Source organism: Phaseolus vulgaris, chromosome 9 (genome assembly GCF_051622355.1).
Source record: "Phaseolus vulgaris cultivar YP4 chromosome 9, ASM5162235v1, whole genome shotgun sequence".
Taxonomy (NCBI): domain Eukaryota; kingdom Viridiplantae; phylum Streptophyta; class Magnoliopsida; order Fabales; family Fabaceae; genus Phaseolus; species Phaseolus vulgaris.
This window is the reverse complement of record NC_143506.1, coordinates 4,499,338-4,520,554: the sequence shown is the minus strand read 5'-3', so window position 1 is coordinate 4,520,554 and position 21,217 is coordinate 4,499,338. Positions and strand designations below refer to the sequence as shown.

The window sequence follows — 21,217 nt, the reverse complement described above, 5'->3', positions numbered from 1 at the left end:
CACAATTATTGGTGGTGGGTGTATATGTCACACTTACGTACCTATTGAGATGTTTGATGTTGTCTAAGATAAAAAAAAATGTTACAATTTTAAGAATGTAGATTAAAATAGTCTATATTAAAAATAACTTTAATTAAATATAATTTAAGAAACGTACAATTAAATGTCATATTTTAAATATTTTTTAGCACATTTTTTAATGTGTTTTTTTTTTAAATCACATCACAGAAGTGTATAATAATATTAAAATCATATATATTATAAAAAGACGCTAACATAAAAAAAAAAACTAAAACATAAAAATTATAATGATGCAATTTATGATGTTTATGAAAGGAAGTTTTTCACTAATAGATGTACGAAGAGAGATGTTGACACTTTAACGTAAATGTTGTACGAAAGAGAATCAAAACTTCAATTCATTTGTAAATTCTCTCCTTTTGTAGTTAAACTTAGAACAAAGAATATTTATTTGTATATTATCTCTAAGTTTTTTTTTAAACCAACCATCAATGATTAATTAATAAATATTAGAAAAATGAATGATTTAAAATAAATTAAAGATGTAGGGTTCCTTTTATCATAACCAAAGTACAAAATTTCCCTAATTTTTGAAAGGAAAAAGCATGTATCTGTGCTTCGAATTTTTATGCTTTGATTGTTCAGGAGATAACTTATATCGCAAATGTGGAGTAATATAAAAAAGAAAAAAAAAAACGAAAGATGTAAAAGTACTTTATAAATCCATAATAAGATGGCAAAATATTCTTTTATGCTTCGTAAGTTACTCTGGAAGGATATCACATTTTATAATCTTGGAATCTTTAATTTTAATTTTATTTAAAGAAAAAGTATTTATTTTTATTCATATGATTCATCTTTTCCTCAAACATTTTGAAGAATAAAATAGTGTAAAATTAGTTGGGCATTATAAGCACAGAAAAGAAAAAAAACCTATGTTACAATACAGAAACGAAGATACGTATAATCTTTAAAATATAGGACATAGGAACACAGATTTATATATATTATATAATTATGAATTATATAAATTGACAATAAATATTTATGTGCACAACTATGTTCCAGGTTATTTTTTGGAGTAGAAAAATATTTTTCATGACTGGTTCAAAAGAATTTATTTCTTATTTTTATAATCATAATAAAAATTTATAGAATAAATTTGAGTTTTTAAAAAATTAATTTATTTTTCTTTTTTAAAATTATGTTAGAACCGTACTAGAATTTTCAGAAATCCAACAATTACTTTTTGAATTGGAAATACGTGTCCTACAAGTGTCATGCGAGTGTTGATGTTCGATACAAGTATCCGACACCGATACACCATTTAAGAGAAGTTTCTAAGCTTCATAAAAAAAACAATAGGAAGATCTGAGTTTGAAATTTGGGCGTGCACATAAACAGAAAAGATAGAAAAGACTTGAGCACATAAATTAGAAGACGATAAAATGTGGGATCAAGCAATTGGTGTGCAGTCTTACTCTTAATCTTAATGATTTGAGTGATAAAAGTCTCAATCCTTAATCCTTGGGTGCCTTAGCCACAAAAATCATACTGTAAAGAGTGACAGTTCCCACAACTTTCTTCCCCATTTGGTGAAGGCATCTCAGTTTTGGAATTTATGTGAAAACACTGACCTCACAAATGTCTCTCTTAACTCAACAAAGTAAGTAGTTGCTGGAGCATTCCTTTCTTTACAACTTTCTTCCACATGTTTATGGAATCTGTCCCACTCATTTAGTTAATTAGTATAGTGTAAAATATAGGTTGAAAGTATTCTATGCGCTCTCCCTCATTCTCTTTGTATTTGGTCTTGTTTTGAACTATATTTTTAAATTAATTACAATCTTCCATATATCGTTAATATTTATAATTAACGTCATCCCCGGTTTATGAGAAATAAATGAGATCCTTTCCATTAACTCCAGAAATCAGCATAAAGACAATTTCATCATATAATCGGACTCAACTCATGACCTCACAACTTATAAGCTAATTTAATTAAGCAAGATAATACATAATTTTTTTTTATAAATTATTTCAATTAACTTGTGAAAATAGATTAACTTATGAGTGTCTATTTTTGTATGTGTTTATTCTCACTAATTTATTTAAAATTCTCTTTTATCAAAAAAGTTAAAGAATTATACTTATACTTTTACGTTAGTTTATAAATTCTTAACTAATCAATAACTTAGTTCTACTAACTAGCACAAAACACATAATTGATTTGGTGACATTAATTTCTGTAAAACGAGTTTGAACATAAAATTAAATATGCACTCTCTTTGAGAACAGACAACATTGTGGGTAACAAAATCAATGATGGTTTAATTATAGTGTTACCTATTGCACCCAAATTCATTGGCCAATTTGAAGGTGTGTAGGGATCTACAGAATGTTGACTTACAGAGTGAAAAAAAAAAACAGAAAGCTTATTTCTTGAAGTCAATATAGTTTCCATTTTAACATGTGTTATACATGTTTAACACCTAATCTGTCACGTCAATGCAAAAAAATGGCATTTAGGCAATTTTCATATCCTTTTTAGATTATGAAAAATATAGGTTGATAACTCTTGTAGTTGTATACAATCTTGATGTGATAGATTTAGAAATAAGTTTATATAATAAAGGATAAATTTGTAATTAAATAATATAAAAAAGTATTAAAATAATAATATTGTGAATTGTAATGTAATTGTATACAAATTTAAAGTTGTCCATATATATCATTGTCCTTAGATTATTTGGTTCTACCCAGCTGATTCCACTAGCATGTTTACCTATTTCAGGTGAAATGCTGCAGGAACAGTTTCAACTAAATCTCAGAATAATTAATGTGGTGACTGCAATTACGGCCTCTAATTTTTTAAACCTTTTCCTTCAATGTAAAATCCTTCTAGACTCCACTTTGCTACAAATATATAAAAATTACCATTTTAAAATAATATTATAATAACGTGTTACGAATTAGAAAAAAGCAAATTCTTAAAAACACTTTAAAGTTGTATATTTAAATGTGAGCATGATAATAATAATTTTCATTTGTCAAAATTAAAAACATGATAATTGTCCAATTATTTTTCTCTATTTTTAACATATTATTAGTTCCTCATAAAGTATATCCTTTACCACTTAATCTTGATAAAATTGAGTGACCCAGTTGATTCTCTAAAACATTTTTTGACTTTAGAAACTAAAGTATTTGTTACGTTCTTTTTGCTTGGTTAAATGTGGATGATACCAACAATGAGGAGTTTTATTCCCTGGTGTCAAATATTGGGATTTGATTTAGGTGCAGTCACAATACACACTCCTTCACGTAATTAATAATTCCAGAACTGTTAGATAAAGATTGGATGAGTCGCATTTTAATTTCAAGTCGAGATCAAATGGAATTCATCCAACGAGGATAATTGGATTAACGTATGAATTTGTTACATGCCAATTGCATCTCAAATTGTCAAATGTAAAAACATAGCTTTTTTTTTTGAGTTTGAGAAGAGTGATCAGTATGATAAAATCATCAAATAGAAACCAATTTTTAAAGATCAAAGTGTTACTAAGATTTTAACTACCAATTATTTAAATTCTAAATTTGGTAGCAAAAACCTTAGTTGCTAATTAGATACAAATTTAGAAACCATTTAACAATAAAAACTAATTTAATTTCTAATTTAGTCATTATATCAACTAATTTTTTTTTTCTCTAAAATTGATTTCTATTTCATGAGTGTATATTATTTTTTACTGAATTTATTTATTTGTGATTAATGCTTGGGAACCAACATGCAAAATATGTCAGACATTTCTCACACCAAAGAAAAAAACTTGGATTTGTTACCACAAGGACAAGTAAAATGATAAAAAAAACAGCAAAATGAGTCTCCCAAATAGAAGTTAAGTAATTGATATTTTGAAACGTGAGTTTATTTTTGAATTGTGGTTTGGTAATTTAAAACGGTGAATTAAAACTGTTTTGATTTCAAAGTCACGAATATTTTGAAAGGTTTCAGATATTGAGTTATAAGATTTTTCTTAAAAAACTTTTATAATAACTTGTAACTTAAATTTTAATGGAATTGTATCTTAAAAATATATCAGATTTAAAAATACTATACTTATAAGATTTGAAAGCATCCGAAATTTCTAATAAACACTCAAAGTTACAAGAGCCGAAAGAAAGAACATGATAAAATTTAGAAAAAAAAATAAAACTAATACAATTTTTCAATCTAGTAATAACAAATTTTATCGAATAAAAAAATAAAAAATAGTGATCCACAATATGTAATTTCATTAAAAGATATATCATAAGGCATGTTTCTACAATAAAACTAATTCATAAGACACCTGTAAAGTAGAAGGCTCCCCGATTGAGGAGAAATGAAAAAATGATAAAATTCTCTACCAATATTTGTACAAAATACACAGAAAATATACATACCAAAACAAGAAAACTTTAATTCTGGATAATTCTTCTTCAGAAAAAAAAACACACTTCTATTTTAAGGGTTACCAAGTGCAACCTAGAAGGAAATGTTTCTAGTACAAAATTACTATTTCCTATATTGAGTAAATTCACTATCATATTCGAGGAGGATACAATTCCCATACCCCCACTGTTGTGTCTTCCGATGCAGAGGCCATAAGTTTACAATCAGAGGAATAAGTTACAGCGTTGCACTGCCATGTCAGGCAAAAAAAAAAGTCAATGAAATTATGAAAATGTCGTTTTTCATGTCTGCCCCAGATATAGTAAACAGTGACTTACTGTGCCGTGGTGATACTTCAAAATAGCTAAAGCATTTCCCTTGCGGTAATTATAAATCCTCACCCTGCCATAAAGATAACAGAGATATCAAACAGCAGCACTTGCACCATCAATGAAGAGTTGCATTTGAACACGTTCTCATGATCAAACTTGGTGTATATAGACTGGTTCTAAAACGATTACTTTCCAGGAAATATACCAGTGGTGCAGAGCAAAAGAAATGCGCTACCCTAAAATCATAATCAATCTATATATATATATATATATATATATATATATATATATATATTAAATCTGAATCTTCGCTGTTGAGAGTTACCCACGTAATTTACTCTCTTGATGTGTTAGAAGACTTCTTTGTGAAACGTCTTACATTATGTTCTTTACATTTCTTCTAAAAATAAATTGAATCCTAATTTAAATTTTACATTTTTACACACTATATTGAATTAGAAAATACAGACTACACGAGTTGATTAACATAACTTACATGATATTCTCTTCAATTTCAAAAGTGTAATATTAATTTCTGCATTAACACCGATGAAAATACAGCACCACTACTGCATCTGTGTATCTGCATTTTGATCATGTTATATAAAATAAAAATTAAGGGTTTATATTAATTTAATTTATATTATTAATAGACATGCACAGATGATTGATTTGTTTGTGTAGCCATTGAAATGAATAGACATACACAACAAGTGGGAGAGTGATTTCTTTATGGTTAGCTCTTGAAATATTGAATTTTTGCTTTTAACTAAAAGTTTAACAGAGACAGTTGTGTGGGTCAAGAAAGGTTAAGAAATAAAATTTGATTGGAGAAAAATTTGTAGGTAGTGAAGCCTTCATATGAAAAGAAGAAAGTAGTTATATCTTAAGAGTAATTTTAAAAAAATATGTGTACATGAACTGGAATTTGTCTTTATTAATTTTGTTAGGAGCCATTTATACTACGTGTACAACATAGTCAAATTGCAACTTAGATAAAATTTTATAGAATAGAATGCAAATTCAATCAATCTAATAGTTGAAATTTGTTATATTATTTTAAAGATGTATGTCTTTCAAATTTCACTTAATTGAATTTTTTATAGATATGTTCTAATAATGAAAATTTACATATTTTTTAAATATCATATTATTCATTAAAATTAAAAGATGTGATGAGCTTTTAAATAATTTTAAATTGTTTACAACTTTTTTGAGTACATATCTAATTAATAAAAGTATGGAATTTAACGGTTGAATACAATAAATTTGCATTCCATAAAAAGTTATTGCAAGTGTTATTTAACTAAGTATTACACCTCGTGCACACGGATCCTAACTCATTTAGATAGGATAATACCCTAGAATATGAATAACTTCTTTGTCATGAATTATGAGCAGTGAGTTACTAAAAATCAAGAAAACAGTAATATGCATGTTTGGAGTGGGGGGTTGGGATTGATGCATTTAAAAACCTGTGATCCCAGCCAGCAGTTGCAGCAATTTTTCCATCAGGTCGAATAGAGATGCCTGATATGCCTGGTCGCTCCAAACTGATTTCTTTCTTCACTATACATGTACCCTACAGTCAAAATGATATATATAAGACAAAATACAAAGAAGCTGAAAATGGGCGTAATAGGACATGGGGTTATTTATTCTGTCAAAACAAAAATTGGATACTGTTAACGACATGGGGACCTGGAAAGAAGGAACCTGGAGTTGGAAGTTCAAATGGAGAAAAGAGCTATTTGAGTGGGAGAAGGATTGTTTAGGTGTTGGGTATGAAGTCAGATCAATTGGGTTGGGCTGACTAGACACTGTGTTTAGTGAGTGGGTTTAATCATTGTGTACCCTTTATAAATTTTATTTAAAGAGATCATTGTACTTGTAAGGACATAATGAAAACCTAATAGTTGCCCATGTGGATGTAGGTTGCAGTTGACAACCGAACACGTTAAATCTTGTGTCGTTTATTTTTCTGCAGTTGATTCGTGATTGTGTGTATTGCTTCCGCGTGCGTTTTCCCATCAAGTGGTATCAGAGCTTGTTTCGTTTACACACTAAAGATTCGATCAGTAGAAATTAATCGACTCGAGATGTGAAAATTGTGGCTGCAGCGGCATCCCAAAACTAGGATTTCGCAGGGGCGGCAGTAGCATCCCAAAGCTAGGGTTTAGCAATGGTTGCAGTAGGATCCTAAAGCTAGGGTTTCGCAGAGGCGGCAACAATGTCCCAAAGCTAGGGTTTCGCAGGGGTTGCAATAGCATCCCAAAGCTAGAGTTTCGCAGAGGAGGCAACAGCATCCCAAAGTTAGGGTTTCGCAAGGGCTGCAGCAACGTCCCAAAGTTAGGGTTTCATGATGGTCCAGGATTTGCACAACCCAGACCTGCGAAGCAGTAGGCGATGCGACGTGCAGTGGTGTGTGCCGCAACAGGAGTGGTGGCGGCTCGCAACGTTGTGTAGGTGGCTTGCTCGTAGTAGGATCGTGTCCAGGCAGTGCGGCGGAGTGCGCCAGTGCGGCGGCGGATCGCGTTTTGCAACAAACATGTGCAGGTGCTTGCGGTGAGCGAGACGGCACGGAGGTACAGTGCGACGGAAGATGCAGGGTGGCGCGTGCATTTTTCCGCTGGTGCAGTAGTGATGGTGTGGTGCTAGGCGCGGGGTGTGGCTGTTTTTCGCTGCGGCACGAAGTTATGATAGTTCAGTTACTGAGCACATCAATATTTGATCTTAGCCAGACTTACGTCAGTCGGCATTAAGTTCGATAATGAAGTTCAAGTTTTACTATTGCTATTGTCAATGCCTGACTGTTGGTCCAGAACGGTTACAGCAGTTACCAGTTCAGCGGGATCCGATAGATTCACTTTTGAGAAAATTCATGATCACATTCTTGGCGAGGATGTCCGAAGAAGGAGTTATAGAGAATTATCTAGTGAATCGCTAAATGTCATCAGAGATAAGAAATATCAAAGGTAATGGGAGCAAGATCAGAAGGAGTCTTTCAAAGAAAGGGAAATCTTGTCATGGCCCGCAGAAGAAAGAGAGGTTCCTAGATGACAGTGGGTTAGGAGAACCAGTATTCCAGCTGGTAAAAATCTCTAGAAAATTTCTTGTTGAGTATGGAGTATGTTTGTTCTCAGGCTATTCCAAATCCGACAGTTCCGATAAGTGGGAGCCGGTAGGAACAGAGAACGGGTCAGTGACTGACGTGTTGAAACTCAGGGGAGTTTCATAGAAGTCTTCAAGATGATTAAGAAGACTGGTGGCAACTAGAGGTGGAACAGTGAGTTTCGTCAACAGATTCTAGAAGTACATGTACACAGTTGAAACGCAGGTGAACATTGTTCCGTGCATTTCAGGTGGGAGATTGTTGGGTATGAAGTCAGGATCAATTGGGTTGGGCTGACTGACACCATGTTTAGTGAGTGAGCTTAATCATTGTGTATCCTTTATAATTTATATTTAAAGAGATCATTGTACTTGTAATTGGTGTGCAACAGGACAAAATGAAAACTTAATAGTCGTCCATGTGGATGTAGGATGCAGTTGGCGACTGAACCACGTTAAATCTTGTATCGTTTATTTTTCTGCAGTTGATTCACGATTGTGTGTATTGCTTTCGCGTGCGTTTTTCCCATCACTAGGGTGGAAATTAAAACAAAAGTTCAAGACGAGCGGAAGTGGAAGGCTAACATGAGTGGGGAGTATACGTGAAATCTGCTTACTTAGTTCTACAAGGGCAACAAGTAATAACTCAATAAGACATAGTTTACAAAGAACTATGGGAGGCTAAGATACCACCAAAAGTAAGAGTGGAAAGAAATAGATGAAATATATTTCTGAGATCTCTTACAAATGTGATTACAGTCTCTATTTATAGACTGTTTTACAACCTAATTAAGGAAAGAAATAATAGGTAATGAAAGCAAGAAATAAAGGGTAGTTTAAAGCTGTACAAATCAAATCACTAACAAATCTGTCCTAATAAATATAAAATGGAATATGCACTTAATTATAACATAATTCTCCTGATTATGCAACACTCCCCCTCAAGTTGGTGAATGTATATCTATCATTCCCAACTTGCAAGTAAGATCTTCGAATTGTTTTGTGGGAAGTCCCTTAGTAAACATATCTGCCAATTGGAGTCTTGAAGGGATGTACTCAGTGACTATAAGACCATCATCCAATTTCTCTTTAATAAAGTGTCGGTCTATCTCTACGTGCTTTGTTCGATCATGTTGAACCGGATTGTGTGCAATACTAATAGCGGACTTATTATCACACGCCAAACTCATAAGAGCTTCATATTTTATTTTTAGGTCATCAAGTATGATCTTCATCCATAAGAGTTCACACACCCCTTGAGCCATGGCTCTAAATTCTGCCTCTGCACTTGATCTTGCAACTACATTTTGCTTCTTGCTTCTCCATGTCACCAGATTTCCACCCAAGAACATGCAGTAGCCTGTGGTGGATCTCCTATCAACAATCGATTTTGCATAGTCAGCATCAGTATATACTTTCATGGATAAGTTTTCCCCCTTTTTGAATAGCAATCCTTTTCCTGGAGAGGCTTTTAAGTACTGAATAATTTTATCTACTGCCTGCAAGTGTCTTTCTCTTGGATCATGCATAAATTGACTAACCACACTAACTGCATAGGCTATATCTGGCCTAGTGTGTGAAAGATAAATGAGTTTTCCCACAAGTCTTTGATATTGTGTCTTCTCCACTTTTGGGTTTTCCTCATCATTCCCAATCCTATGATTTTGCTCTATTGGCACTCCAGTGGGCTTACAACCCAACTTACCAATCTCTTTGAGAAGATCAAGGATGTATTTCCTTTGAGAAATAAAGATGCCCTGTCTCGAGTAAGCAACCTCTATCCCAAGGAAGTACTTCAGCTTCCCAAGATCCTTCATTTCAAATTGAGGAGCTAGTCTCTCCCTCAAATTTTGTTTTTCAATCTCATCATCACCTGTAATAATCATATCATCTACATAGACCAAAAGTGGAGTGAGTTTACCATTCTGAGAATGTTTTATAAACAGAGTATGGTCACCTTGGCTTTGTCGGTACCCCAAAGATACCATAGCTTGAGTAAACCTTCCAAACCAAGCACTAGGTGATTGTTTAAGACCATATAGGGCCTTCTTAAGTCTGCACGCCTTATTCCCTTCATTAACAATACCATAACTAGGTGGAATCTCCATGTATACTTCTTCCTCCAAGCTTCCATGCAAGAAGGCATTTTTAACATCAAATTGATGCATTGTCCAACCAAAGTGTGCTGCCAGGGAGAGAATAATCCTGACGGTATTCATTTTTGCCACTGGAGCAAAAGTCTCCTCATAATCGATCCCATAGGTTTGAGTGTACCCTTTTGCAACCAACCTTGCTTTATACCGATCCAGTGTGCCATCAGACTTATACTTAACTGTGTATATCCACCTACAACCCACTGCTTTCTTATCTTTTGGTTTCTCTACAATCTCCCAAGTCTCATTCCTTTCTAACGCGCTCATTTCTTCATTCATGGTTCGAATATAGTTCTCATCTTTTAAGGCTTCTTGTACCGATGTAGGGATTTTGATAGAATCAATAGTTGAAAGAAAACTCTGGTGCTGCATAGAAAGTTTTTCTGTAGACACAAATTGGGATATAGGATATTTGGCACAAGATCTTTTTTCTTTTCTCAAGGCAATAGGTAAATCATTTAGGTTAGGTTCAAAAGCAGTATTTAAGGTGTCCTAGAGTCTCACTGGTATGAGTTCTTACCTCCGGTTCAGACAATTGAAGTTGTTGTTCGACCAGGACGAGTTCTTGTTGCCTTCGCTGATATTGTTTTCCAAAATATTTTTCTTCATTATTCTTCTCTGGTAATGATGTTGGTGCAGGGTCTTTGTCATCCTCCCTAAGAATGAAATCCTGCAACAAAGGAAAAGGTGGCAACTCAAGGTCCTCAGCTTCTTGAATACTCTCCCCCTGAAGCTGAGAACTAGGAAAGAAAGACTCTGTTTCATGGAAGGTGACATCTTTGGAAATATAAACTTTACGACTTTGAGGATGATAACATTTGTACCCCTTTTTGTTGGGGGCATAACCGATGAAGACACATTTGATGGCGCGAGGATCTAACTTACCTCGATAAGGACTATGAACATGGACAAAAGCAGGACAACCAAAGACACGATTCTGAAGACTATTCAACATGGGAATAGAAGGATAGAATGTGGTCATAACCTGAATAGGAGTAACACCCTCTAGAATCCGAGATAAGTGGCAGTCAGGACTGCTTCCCCCCAGTAAGATCTAGGAACAGATGTTTGGAAAAGTAAAGCTCGAGTAACCTCAAGGAGATGACGATTTTTCCTTTCAGCAACCCCATTTTGTTGAGGAGTGTCCACACAGGTTAATTCATGAACAACTCCATTTTCCTCAAGGAACTTGGAAAGGTTTTGGTTCACATATTCTCTTCCATTATCAGAACGCAATCTCTTAATTGGACTTTCAAATTGTGTTTGAATCATTCTGTAAAACTTTACAAACAAGTGAAAAACTTCAGACTTATCTTTCATGAGGAATATCCAAGTAACCCGAGTACAATCATCAATAAATGAAACAAACCATTTTGCACCCGAGATATTAGGAATAGGTGAAGGTCCCCATACATCTGAATGAATAAGATCAAAAGGTTTAGAACTTTTATTACCATTGGGAGAAAAAGTTGTCCGATGGTGTTTAGCAAACTGACAAACATCACAATGAAATGACTCAGCAGACACTTTTGTAAATAAAACAGGAAATAAGGACTTTAGGGTACTAAATGGAGGATGACCAAGACGTCTGTGTTGAAGCCATATCTGAGAGGATGACCAAGATTCACGACCTTGCTGAAGATTAGAAGTGTGTGCCAGTAGTCTAGCACACTTTTTACTTTCTTCATGCTGTAAATAATATAACCCGCCCTGCTCTTTAGCAATTCCAATAGTCTTCCCAGTGGCAAGATCCTGAAAAACACAATGGGAAGGGAAAAATACCACTGCACAATTTAAATCTTGGGTAATCTTTTGAATAGACAAGAGGTTATTGGATAGTTTGGGAACATGAAGCACATTTTTTAAAGGAAATGAAGGTTGAAGGTGAATGTTACCACGACCATTAATGGGGGTAGTGGAACCATTAGCAACAGTAATATATGGCTTACCGAATAAAGTAGTGTAGGATGAAAAAGAAGAGAAATGAGGTGTCATATGATCAGTAGCACCAGAGTCTATAATCCAGATATTTTCAGTACTAGAAGCATTAAAGGATAAAAAACTAGAACTCTTACCACTCATAGTAAAGGAACAATAGCTAGATGGCTTACTAAGGGAGTCCTTGAGAGTTCAAAACCAACTGAGTTTTTCAGATTGGCAAAATTTGATCCTGTTCACACAAAAAAAAATCCGCCGGAAAAATTTTCCGGCGGCGGTTTCCGGCAAGCAGTGGCAGTTCCGGCGAGAGACGGCGGTGGTGGTCGGCGGTGGTCAATGGCGGTGGCAGTAACGGTCAATGGTGCAAGGTGGTGGCGGTGGTCAATGGAGAAAGGATAAGGAAAATAGAAAGTTGCAGCAATGAAGGCTGTCAAAAAAAAAAAAAATTGCAGCAATGAAGGCTGCCAAGGAAAATGATTACAGCAATGAAGGCTAAAAAAAAATTGCGGAAGTAGAGTCTCCTAGATCAGGAGCTCTGATACCAAGTGGAAAGAAATAGATGAAATATATTTCTGAGATCTCTTACAAATGTGATTACAGTCTCTATTTATAGACTGTTTTACAACCTAATTAAGGAAAGAAATAATAGGTAATGAAAGCAAGAAATAATGGGTGTTTAAAGCTGTACAAATCAAATCACTAACAAATCTGTCCTAATAAATATAAAATGGAATATGCACTTAATTATAACATAATTCTCCTGATTTATGGAGGATGATCATAAACAAGTTACCAACTAAGAATAAGTTGTTTAGGAGAAATATTCTTCACGAGGATTCTGACCGGAACTGTCCAATGTGTTAGTCTAAACCAGAATCATTAGTACACGGTTTGATCACATGCTGATTGGGTTTGGAAAACTAGTTATGGCTGGGTGGAGGTAAGCACTATCTTTTCAGAGTCACTGGAAGCACACTTTGGCAGCATAAACAAGGGGAAAGTTTGTTTAATAAAGAGATATGGGTTTACTGTGGTTTGGGCAATTACTTGGCGTATACAGAAAGAGATGAATAGGTGCGCATTGGAGGGAAAAGTGTTTTGAGGTCAGGAAGTGATTCAGCACATAAGTATTCATGGGAGTGGTATAAGATGGTAGATAAAGATAAATGTCCTTTACTCATACAGTGGTCTGCCAGCCCTGGAGTGTGCATAAGAAACTAAACATGCTGAAATACAAAGGAGACGTGAGAGGAATGATTAGCGGATAAGGTGATCAAAGGAAAAGCAAAAGAGGTATTGGGTTGGGTGTGAAACCTGTCACGGAACTAGAAGTATTGGCAAGGGATTGAGGATCTATTGTGATGATGTTGTTATGTGCATAAGAAATATGCAGAGTGGGAGGGGGACCTGGTATAGATTACGTATTTGTAGGAAAGAAAATATTTTCTGTGGTGGACAGTATTATATGTTACAATATTCTTTGTTGCAGAAGAATATTCGTAAGGGTGAAAACATGGACAGGGTTGTACTCAACAGAAGAGGAATTTTTGTGGAAGGTATATGGCAGATATCGAGTAAGGGAACATTTTTGTCTGCTGTAATAGTATATATAACTTTGTTATTTGTGTTTCTGTAAAAGGGATGGTATCCCTTGTACCAAATGTATATTATTTGATCATTGCTGAAAAAAAAGAAGTTGCAGACAGAAAAGGCATCATAAAAAAGGTAGAAAATAATCATAAAATACAATTAAGCAAACTGTCATTTCTTATTCCCACACCCGGCTTTATAGCTACTCTGTTAGTCATACCAATCGAGTGCAACAGTAAATCCATATTTATATATCATTGAACAAGTGTTAATACTAACTAGGTGGTTTACTTACTGAATATATCTTACTCCCTGCTTATGCATACAAATACAGCATATTTGAATGTGGAAAACAACCTCTAACAAATGAATTTTAAAATCCAAGTTGAAGCCAGTAGTCTTAAGAATGAATCAGTTATGGTGTTGTTTTACCATGGTGCAAGGGAAAGACAGAAGAAAACACAGTTGTTTTGGTATTGTTTTACCATGGATACAAGGAAGCCAGAGAGACAGAAAATCAAAAAAACAAAATAAACTGATAATTGAAACATAACACTAACTTAAGCAGTATCTACAGCTTATATTAATTACAACATAACAGATTCATTCTTAAGATTTTCCTTCTTATCAACATGAAGATTGGAATGATAACAATTAACGAACAACTTTTTGGAGCAAGAAGTTACAGTAGAAGAAAATAAAAGTAAAAGGATGTTACCGAAGAATGATCCAAGCTGTACATTACAATTTTGTCATCAGCAGCTCCTGAGATACCCCCTTTGCAAGACCCGTCAATACAGATGCTCAGAACTAAAAAATTAATCAGTTATTAACTAAGTTGTATGAAAAGATAAAATGAAATCTTAGGAAGCTAATTTCTGTACCTGGCTCAGAATGAAATTTTACAGAAGTTACTGGAACTCTAGGATTCCGTATATCCCACCAAAGCATGGAACCATCCTCGTATCTACATTGGAGTATAGGATATGATGTAGTCAATACCTTAGAACCCCAGACTCTTATTTATATTACTAATTGGGCTATGTACCCCTATTACATGTACAAGGTCAAGGCCACTAACAAGTTAAATAAATTAAAAATAAAAAATCTAAAACAATCCTTATATATGATATTGATAATATTCTATAACACTCCTTCAAGCTAAAGCTTTGTTAGAAGTAGAAAACACGCAATGCAAGAGAAAGAAAGGACACTAGCCCAACTAGCCAAAGAACTTGCCAACTAGCATGTTCCCGAATCACCAAGCCTTCAATTTTGTACGAATCACAAAGCCAATTCAGTACAGAACTTAGCTACCTTTACTAGAAACTACACAAAATCCAGACAGCTAGAAAGAATAGAAGCAAAAAATGGAAGTGAAAGGGTTATCTCTGAAGATATAAAAAAGCTCTCTTAACTTGGGAAGAGAGTGGAAGAACTTGGTGATTTTGCTAGTTATGCTTAAATGGGTTATCCACTCAAGAGAGGCAGTTTTGGCCAGGTGGGAGAGACAGAAGTGTAGTGTGGTTCTTCGCTAGTCTTTCAGGTATAAGCTTGGGAAGTGGAGCCAAATGATTGGGGTATTAACTGAGTTCTAGAGGGTTTATGATTGAGTATTCTTTCTCTTTGCATCTGACATTTAATTTCTTGTGTCATTTGCTTCCAGTACCAAGCCACAAAAAAAGAACCCTTCCAACATTGATTTGGTAATCTCAACCTTGTACCATGGTGAAGTGTCCAGCAACAATACGACTAATAACTTAAATCAAGAAATATTGGATAATCGAAAACACATTTCTAATATTCAAAAACACATATGAACTACACCGATTATGGATTTTTTAATTAACAGTTAGAGGAGAAAATCCTGATCATTGAATAAACATGAACAGTCAAGAGAACATTAAGTTTATAGTAATTATGTGACACCTGAATAACTTGTAATACTGGTCATCCATATGATATTTAATGGTCAACATTGGTTCATTTTGCTTTTCATAATAACTAGTCTCACTTGATATACCCTCTAAGAGATCAAAAGGAGGATCACTTGATATATCTCTTAAAGGAACAAATATTGACCATTGAATCTCAGGAGGATGGCCAATATCAGAACTTGGGTAACATGACCACTGAAAAGGAAAGTCACAGACTATTTTGTTCTAACCCTATACCATACATACTTGATCATTGAATAAACATGAACAGTCAAGAGACACCCTTTCACTTGATATGCTTAACATAATCTACTTAAAGGTCTGAGAGAAGGAGGGTGGGAGAAAAGAGGATTGAGACTATACCCAGCCAAGACATTTAAAAGTCCTTGTGATTCGGATGATAAAAACAATTGAAGTGACATGCACATCCCTGACAAGAAGCAGCTGTACAGATTCAATGAAGGTATTTTTATAAATTATAAGCAACAAAATGTTAAAAAAAAGGGTGTAGGTATGGAAAAAAAAGTTAAGCATCATGAGAGCACCATGTATCCTGAGAAATGAGAATTTTAAAAAATTGATGGTAGTAGTTGAATCTCAATATAGACCCGAACCAAATTTCTACCTTTGTTGCAAGCACTTGAAGAGTCACTAGGATTGCTTGATGGGAGTTGTACAATTTTTTGAGCTGACTTGAGATCCCAAATTTCAACCTTTAAAAATGATTAAATAGACAAGCATAGGGGTTCGTTCATAATTTGACAAATAATATATATAAAAGGAATAAATTAAGTTTTACATGAGAAAGGTTTGCCTACCTCTGAAGAGTTCTCCCCTGACAAAGCCACATATTGTAGCCCTTCATTATTTGTATTTACTGTGAATACAATGAGATTTCATCAATCTCACTTGTATAATATCAAAGTATCTTTCATTAATATAGAGTATAGGCATCTTAGAAACACAAAAGCAAACAACAATATAGAACTGTAAGATGAGGAATTCAGTCCATCACGGCAGCATCTCCAAAAGTGCAATAGCATTTGCAGCCTCTAAAAATAAGGTCAAAGGACTCAAAGAAGACCCTATAAAAGAAATTAGACTGTGGAATTATTAAATTTCAAATATCTATCATCCACACAAGCAAAAGTGTACTAAGTGCATGGTCGAGACTACTTTGGAAAAATTATTGTTTTCTTCAAGCCTAAAAAATAAGCAACTATTTCGAAAAAATAAGTTAACCAAACACAGTATAGGTCTGAAAATTTTAGGATGATGTCAAACCATATTATTTGACGTGTAAGAAAAAAATAACAGCAGCAGTAATAGATATCTTCACATTGCTTCTTGTGAGCAAAAATACAGTTTTTTCATCAATTTTGCAGATGTACAAGTCATTCGCAATAAATTTTACAGAAATAGCCAGGATATGCATGCTGATGCTAAGGATTGCAAAAGATAAAAACAACCGTACAAAATTCTATCATTCCAAAACTATCATGCCAACACAAGATTGCCTACTCCATTATTTTTAAGTTAGTATTGAAATCACCACAGTTCATCGATGCCTTGTTATTTTAATATTGTAAAAAAAGAGGGAATTCTGAATTCAAAATGGAAAAGCTGTCAGAAGTTTCAAAACTTCATAAACGTTAGCCTCCAAACCTCCAGAGCTTTTAGAACAACTTTGATTGGTGTTAGCCTTGTCTCGTTTAGCCTCCAGAATTTCTCCATCAGACATTCCTCCTGGCTCTGTTCTGTAGCAATCTTCTGGCTCTTTCCCTTCTGTTGACCAAACAGGATCATTCTTCAACATGGAAAATTTGCAAAAGTGGTAACTGTTTGTCTTGATTGTAAGTGATGGGATCCTAAGTTTGGAGGTGCAGCAAAACAGAAGGTAAGATGATAACAGTAACATTTCCGTAGCTTGTATCACAAAAACACAAGCTATCCTTTCAAAACTAAAAAAAGGATGAGACATCCGTAGAAGTTGAAGAAGTACAACACCTTGACAAACCAGCATCATCAAATTCCCAAATTTTTACAGTTCCATCCCTACCCTGGCTGCATGTATACAAAATAATCAATATTGATAAATCAAAATATACTTAGATACTAAAATAGAATGAGGGGAGATCAAGTAGAAAGGATGCACCTGGCAAATTTATTGGTTCCTAGGGAAGAACCACAGTCAACAGCAACAATACCATGTGCAACACTATGTAACCTGCAGTATAAAATTAATTTGTATCATGGGTCATAATTTCTGAAAATCAATGATATTCTTTACAAATATGAATGGACAAAAATCATAGAACTAAGCACCATGCAGATGACACAGTTCGATGCTGAAGGGTATCCCAAATTCGCACTTCACCATCAGCAGAACTGCAAGCAAGAAGATGATAATGCAACTAATTATTAAGTGAAACTAATTGTATATGCAACCGACTAAATCTGGGAGATTTTATGGTACACTTATGGGTATGGCATCCAAGGTAAGTCATCTAAACATTTATTGAACACAGATTTTACTGTTAGTGTTAAAAACTACTATAAAAATAACTAGCAGCCAAACAAATGCTTGATGGATATTGGATACCAATCTACCATACCCAGGGAAAAAATGTGTACCAGAGTAATGCCCATAAAACAAAAACCGACAAACATTTGCAATGAATACCCGGAGAATAATATCGGCTTAAAGGGATGAAAAGAAATGTCTGTGACCGAAGCTCGATGGCCTCGTAGCACTGCCACGGGATCAGGAGGTGGTCTTCTACTCATTCTTTGTTCTTCTTTGTGGTCCACTTGAACTGAACTGACAGTTAGCTTTCCAGCTCACCTATATCGACTTGTCAAGTAAAAAATTTGAATTTCCTTACCTATCACTAAACTATTGGTTTTAGAATGTTCTAAATTCGGACTTGATAGAATTCATATACTCTCCTCTTCATTCATTCTTTGCTCTTTCATTGTGGCAGCTCATGAAGATCTCTCTCCTAGAACTCATTGAATCATAACCAATGTTTTAAACTCGGTACTTTCACATAAATTCAAAAGATTTCACTTTCAAAGTTCTATTTTTCATGTACAAGTTAAAAGTAGCCGACACATTCACAAGGAAAAAATACACATTATCAACTCTCTATGCTTCTGTTGGTTTTTAAGCAGAAGATTGCATTTAACTCTTTGAGCTTTTCATACCACAGGGAAATTCTTTGACCAAACATAAACCAAAACAAGACAAGAATAAGATGGCGATTAGCATATTATCTAATAACTCTAAATTCTAAAATCAATTAATCTTTCCTAGTCTTAGAGCTGAAATGAATAAAAAAATTGACATCAAAACAACTTGGAACAAGAATAATAAAGCATCATCATGACAGCATTTTTTTTGTATATTAATCCTTCAATAACCATAACAAACAGAGAACAGAAATTATCACCCGATGCCAACCCACAAGATTGCAAAAAAAAAAAGGTTTGCAACAAGTGAATTTGCATTTGTAAATAACTTCAATTGAAGTATCACACAAAATAAGCAACTATTACATTTACCAACCAATATTTAACCTAATAATAACATCAAGGACAAGGACAATCGTAAGCGGGAAACCATTTCAAGTAAGGAGCGTATATATTTTTTTAAACCGGACAAAATATACTCAACAAAATACATATAAGATCGAAGTTACCACTTGAAGGTTCCTCCACATATAACTCTAATTTCCAGAAAACCGGGATGCCTAGAAAATTCGAATCTGCAACACAAGACAACTGTAAGGGTTGGGAAAGTTTCTCAAATTAGAATCCCCTGCACAGTCGAGATTGTGAAACTTCCGAAAAGTGAAAGGGGGAGTTTGGGAAGAGAAGTAGAGTATATAACGCAAAAGAGTGAGGTTAGGATGAGGAACATCTATATACACAAAGATGTGTACATCTTTGTGTTTCCATTAAATTTGTAATTAATGTAAACTCAAAGCAATAAATTATTAAATTGCTCAAATGAAAAAGCTCAAGTTCTCAAGTAATCTCAATTTTAGTGTTTTCCACATATGCAAGTTCTTCACTGATAAAATGCAGTCAAGGTTTTATATTCTCAGACTCTAGTCAAATTATAGACTTCAACAAGCAAAAACGATAACATTATTTGGACCTCTATGTGATTTGGGTTATAATGTACTTCTTCAAATAACCCCATATCACTGCCATAAGCCGCAACTGTCTCACTCTTAGCTTGTTTTAACTTGTAAATAAAACAAATTGAAAAAAAAAACACCAAACATGCAAATGCCTACTCCCATCAATGGGATCATGTCTACCCGACTACAACTATTTATAATCAAAATAAAATCATGTGCCTTCAATCAAAATGCATTAGGATGGACAAAATAAAACCATAACAGTTACTGCAACAGAGTTGACTCTAAAAAGCCTAAATAAGACTATTAGAGTAGCGAAAAAAGAAAAAACTTAGCGGAGAACTTGGACTTTTACCATAACAATAACAGCGAATAAAATGGTGATGGTAGAGTTCGCAAACTGAATACAAAATCTTGGTCCGTCTTCCGTTTAAGCTTGCACCCGAATACAAAAAGTCCGCGGGTACAGCCCGTATCTTAAACGAAACTTAATTTTTATAGACTGCAGCCACTCCGCAAAAGCCAAAAAAATTGTTTAAAAAACCAATGAAATCTAATTCCTATACACGTTTCAAATGTTCAATAAATCTAGTGTTTAGCCAAAAGAGAAAGAAAACTTACCAAGAAGAGGATCAAAAAATTTCAAACGGGATGACAGCGAAGGGGAAGCTATAATGAAGACAGAGGAAACGATAACCACTGGAGCAAGAACGGTGAAACCAACGCCAACACAAGAGCACCGTCGAATGGAATAGGGGAGGAGAAGAAGCAACAACACGAACGGGAATGCGAAATCAAGAGAAGAGTCACGGGCGTCAAAGAACATCAAGAGAATAGCAACAGAAGCAAGAATACACAAAAAAAGAAGAGAAGAGAAGAGAAGAAGAGGAACACAACACCAACCGGGAAGAGGGAAAACGCAGGTGAGCGAGAAGAGGAACACGACGGCAACAGAAAGACTAAAAACGCAGGTGAGCGTGAATGAAATATTTATCCTCAAATTTTGATTTTTTACTCCAATTGCCACGTCATCTGCCTGTGTCACGTCAGTCTGCCTTGCCACGTTTTAGTTTGTCAAATGTGAGTTGGTTGAGAGACGGTCATCATAATACATTTGTCATTAACACACATTAGACACGTGGTAGAAGTAACAATGACGTGACAAAGTGACTTTAAAATAGGGTAAAAAAAAATATATTATATCGATTTTTAGTAGCAATCGGTGTAATGTTTATTTTTTTACTCAAAATGACTCATATTACACTAGTTAAGTCATCTAACCGGTGTAATATATAGCTCATAAAAAAATTTATTTTTTTTTATAAAGAATGGGTGAGTCATAAACGTCACGTAAGTAACTACTTACAGACACACGAGTAATCAGTTTTGCGTGTGCCAGTATATGTGGAGGAGCGTGTGGCTGGGTAACCAGTTCTAGTAGGGTTATTACACCGGTTAAGTCATCTAATCAATGTAATATATGGTTCTTATTAAAAAAATTGGTTCTTTTTCATGAAGAGTGGGTGACCATAAACGTCACATAAGTAAC

At 34.3% G+C, this 21,217-nt stretch overlaps 1 protein-coding gene across 18 annotated transcripts; it reads right to left on the bottom strand.

Annotated features, from left to right (window-relative positions):
• Positions 1–4,300: 4,300 nt before the first annotated feature.
• Positions 4,301–20,690, bottom strand: EMB2757 (Transducin/WD40 repeat-like superfamily protein). 18 transcript variants are annotated; one of them, XR_016515496.1, is made up of 17 exons: positions 20,572–20,690; positions 20,290–20,367; positions 19,222–19,287; positions 18,406–18,522; positions 18,204–18,336; positions 17,846–17,908; positions 17,676–17,747; positions 17,528–17,584; positions 17,186–17,388; positions 16,339–16,397; positions 16,146–16,233; positions 15,884–15,964; positions 14,468–14,550; positions 14,302–14,393; positions 6,267–6,373; positions 4,798–4,861; positions 4,301–4,709 (listed from the first exon to the last, which is right to left on the bottom strand). XR_016515496.1 is itself a non-coding variant. In XM_090295136.1 (17 exons), exons 5-17 carry the CDS (start codon positions 18,305–18,307, stop codon positions 4,611–4,613), a joined length of 1,158 nt encoding a protein of 385 aa, XP_090151262.1. In that variant the 5' UTR covers positions 18,308–18,365; positions 19,222–19,287; positions 20,024–20,170; positions 20,290–20,367; positions 20,572–20,690; the 3' UTR covers positions 4,301–4,610. The 18 variants fall into 18 exon arrangements, 10 of the variants coding, with proteins under 10 accessions (XP_090151262.1, XP_068481193.1, XP_068481192.1 ...); XM_090295136.1 differs by lacking the exon at positions 18,406–18,522 and adding an exon at positions 20,024–20,170 and having other exon boundaries at positions 15,884–15,950; positions 18,204–18,365; XM_068625092.2 differs by having other exon boundaries at positions 15,884–15,950; positions 18,406–18,528.
• Positions 20,691–21,217: the final 527 nt, after the last annotated feature.